The 3,717-nt window shown below is 36.6% G+C and overlaps 1 protein-coding gene across 1 annotated transcript; it reads left to right on the forward strand.

Moving 5' to 3' along the window:
• Positions 1–229: 229 nt before the first annotated feature.
• LOC123810092 (olfactory receptor 4A15-like) lies at positions 230–1,147 on the forward strand. Its single transcript, XM_045825540.1, has one exon. The coding sequence runs from the start codon at positions 230–232 to the stop codon at positions 1,145–1,147; it is 918 nt and encodes a 305-aa protein (XP_045681496.1).
• Positions 1,148–3,717: the final 2,570 nt, after the last annotated feature.

The following is a 3,717-nucleotide window of genomic DNA, read 5'->3' on the forward strand; positions in this document are numbered from 1 at the left end:
CCTAATACTTGCCTCTCCACGAGTCTGTAAGATTGCTGAGGTTAGGGACCATGTTTTAATCAACTTTAAATTCTTATAATCTCTGAAATTACTGCAACATAATAAATCATAATGCCTCTTTGTTCAATGAATAGACAAATTATCTTAAGATTTCAGGAAGTCATGAGTAATAATTATATTTGCAGGTAATTTTGTCCTGAACTTTGCAATAAGACATACAGAAAGACCTATGGAACAAAGGACCAATGTGACTGAGTTTGTCCTCTTGGGGCTCACTCAGAGCCTTCAGGGTCAGAAAATATTGTTTGTTGTGTTTTTGTTCATCTACATGGTGACAATGATAGGCAATCTACTCATTGTTGTGACTGTCATGGTCAGCTCAACCCTGGGTGCTCCAATGTACTTCTTTCTTGGCTACTTGTCATTTGTAGATGCTATTTATTCTACAATAGTTACCCCAAATATGATTATAGACTTCGTCCATGAGAAGAAAATCATTTCCTTCCAAGGTTGCCTGAGCCAGCTTTTCCTGGAGCACTTATTTGGTGGTGCTGAGATTTTACTCCTGGTGGTCATGGCCTATGACCGCTACGTGGCCATCTGCAAACCCTTGCATTATTTGACCATCATGAATCAACGAGCGTGTGTTCTGCTGCTGCTGTTGGCCTGGCTGGGAGGTTTCTTACATGCTGTAGTTCAGCTTCTCTTTGTTTACAACCTGCCCTTCTGTGGTCCCAATGTCATTGACCACTTCATGTGTGACATGTTCCCATTATTAAGACTTGCCTGCACTGACACTTACATTATTGGCCTCGCTATGGTTGCCAATGATGGGGGCATCTGTGTGGTCATCTTTGTGCTGTTACTCATCTCCTATGGGGCCATTCTGTACTCACTGAGGAATCGTAGTCAGCAAGGGAGGCTCAAAGCCTTATCTACCTGTGGCTCCCACATTACTGTGGTGGTCCTCTTCTTTGTCCCTTGTATTTTTATATATGTGAGACCTTCTTCTACCCTACCCATTGATAAATCCCTGACTGTATTCTATACTATTATCACCCCTATGTTAAACCCCTTAATTTATACCCTGAGAAATTCAGAAATGAAAAGTGCCATGAAGAAACTCTGGACCAGAAAAAGAAAATGAGGCAGCAGATTTATGTGTCACTGATCTATAGTATCTATCTATAGTATCTATAGTATTTATTAATATCTCTGTTAAGACTATAGCTTTACGTTCTATGTGATGAGTTTGTTGGAATTAATAGTGAAAATTCATTTCAGTTAATGGGAGATTTTTTGATGTTTTCTCTTACATAATGTAATCTTTTTCAGAATTAATACTGCTCATTACAGATTAAAGAAAATAAAATAAGAAATAAGACATAAGAACTTGGTTCACTTCTCCCAGTACAAAGATGGCCCATATTAATATTTGAAGTATGGATATTATTTTTGTATCTACAAAATACTTTAAATATATATATTTTTATATTGCTTAGCATGTGAAGGTTGAAGAAGAATGATGCTTCAGAGTTCTAACATTAATATAGGGGGGCTAAGTATTATACAGTGTCCAGCAGAAGTAACGCCTGCTTGAGTGTGGTTGGTAGGGTAATAATATAGAAGTAATAATTTATAGTTTTAATTTGAACATTTCACCTACAATGTTGTATGGTGTGCTTGAGTGTGATATTGTTATATTACAGAATGATATGTTTGTGATTTTGTAAAAAAAGATTTTGTAATAAAAAGGAGCATTATTTGTGCTAGACCCTGTATATAAAAATAATCTGCATGAACAAGGTACATATGTAGAACAATAACTAAATCTTACATATTTTCCTGATTAGAAAATCTTATTATGTACTCATGTGGATTATATTTTCATGAAGAGGATCCATTAATTTTTCCAGATAATTTAGAATATCTGATAACTCCCCCACATTTTCAATATCTCATCTCCTTTTTTGCTTGTAGTGTTTCATAGTCTTCTACAGGGACCCAGGCTCTGCCTTATACACAATATATAATTTGAATAATCCTTAATCCACGAGCTTCAAATATGCAATACAGAACTTGACCAGATATTTTGGGTGATACCATTGTTAAGAAAGATGCTGACAATATTTGTTATTCCTACCCTTTTAGTTATGGAATATATATTATTAGGTAATAAAGAGATCAGAATGTATTGTCTTATTGGACAGAGTCCTCAATCATAACATCCTCTGTATGAACCCGGCTGGAAACTAAATTTATTTGTCTCTGAGATGGTAGGAAAGAAGTTGTCGAAGAAACTCATGATTCTGCCTCTGCATTTAGTCTAGATTTATATAAGGAGCTAAGGTGAGGAGGCAACAGGCCCTTTTCTAGGGTAAATCACATTGTATTGAAGCCTCATATCTTGAGTTGTACCCCGGTTTTTATTACATGGAGGTTTCTTATATCATCTTAAATTCTTCCCAAACATAACACTATCATCAAATAAGATCTCACATTTAAGTGGAACCTAATCAACAAAACAAAGAAGCAAGCACAATATAACCAGAGACATTGAAGTTAAGAACAATCTGACAGTAACCAGAGTGGGGGAAGGGGATAATTGGGAGGAAAGGGGAGAAGGATTTTAAGGTACAAATAATATGGACACATGGGCAAAACCAAGGAAGGGTGGAATCAGGGGAGGGAGGTGGGGTTGGCTGGGTTGTGGGGGAGAAGTGGGAAGAAAGGCAGAAAACTGTACTTGAACAATAATAAAATAAATGAATAAGTAAACAAATATATAAAAGATGAAAAAATAATATCAAGTGTTTGATTTTATCAGAATTTATATAATTCTTCCAGTTTTGCACATTTTTAAAAAAGATTTTATTTTTTAGAGAGGGAAGGGAGGGAGAAAGAGAAAGAAAGAGAAACATCAATGTGCAGTTGCTAGGGGTCATGGCCTGCAACCCAGGCATATACCCTGACTGGGAATCGAACCTGTGACACTTTGGTTTGCAGCCCATGCTCAATCCACTGAGCTGTGCCAGCCAGGGCCAGTTTTGCACATTTTTATACATTTAATGTATGTGTTCCACATCTACCCCCCTCCACCCCGCTCAGTTCATGATGACTTAAATCTTTTTTTAATGTGGTTGTACCTATTCTTGTATGTGATCAGTGGCAGGGGTTGGGCAAAATAAATGAAGACAGAGGGAGAGTAATTTATGGGGTTTAAAGTACCAGCAAGTAGAGAAGACATAGGAGATTCTTTGGATAAGTATAGTGTGACCTCTGATATTTCTTTCACCCAAATAGCCACTTTTTACCAAAGTGGAAAGAGAGATAGAACTCTTGTTAGAGGGAAGGATGATTGTGAGCTGAGTCCAGAAAACAGAGCAAGAGTAGATGAGGAGGTATAGTGAGAGTAGGGATAGAAGGTAGATGTGGTATGAGAGATAATAGAGTTAACTGCAATGATAATAATGCTCAGGATTGAAATGAAGTAGACTAAGATCAGGGAGAGTTGCTGTGTAGTATGTACAATTGTATGGAACAACAATTATGTACAATAGTACTGGAACAACAATAATATGACAAGAAATATATAATTGGGATAGTCGGAATAGAAAGTACCTGATCAAGAATTGTGTTCTATTGGAACAACAGTGAAGTGAAAGAAGGAAAATTGAAGAGATAGTTAAAAGAGGATAAAGGAAACCAGTCAAACAA

The sequence above is a fragment of the Phyllostomus hastatus genome, unplaced genomic scaffold, assembly GCF_019186645.2.
Source record: "Phyllostomus hastatus isolate PE091 unplaced genomic scaffold, TTU_PhHast_1.1 phas_scaffold_585, whole genome shotgun sequence".
Taxonomy (NCBI): Eukaryota; Metazoa; Chordata; class Mammalia; order Chiroptera; family Phyllostomidae; genus Phyllostomus; species Phyllostomus hastatus.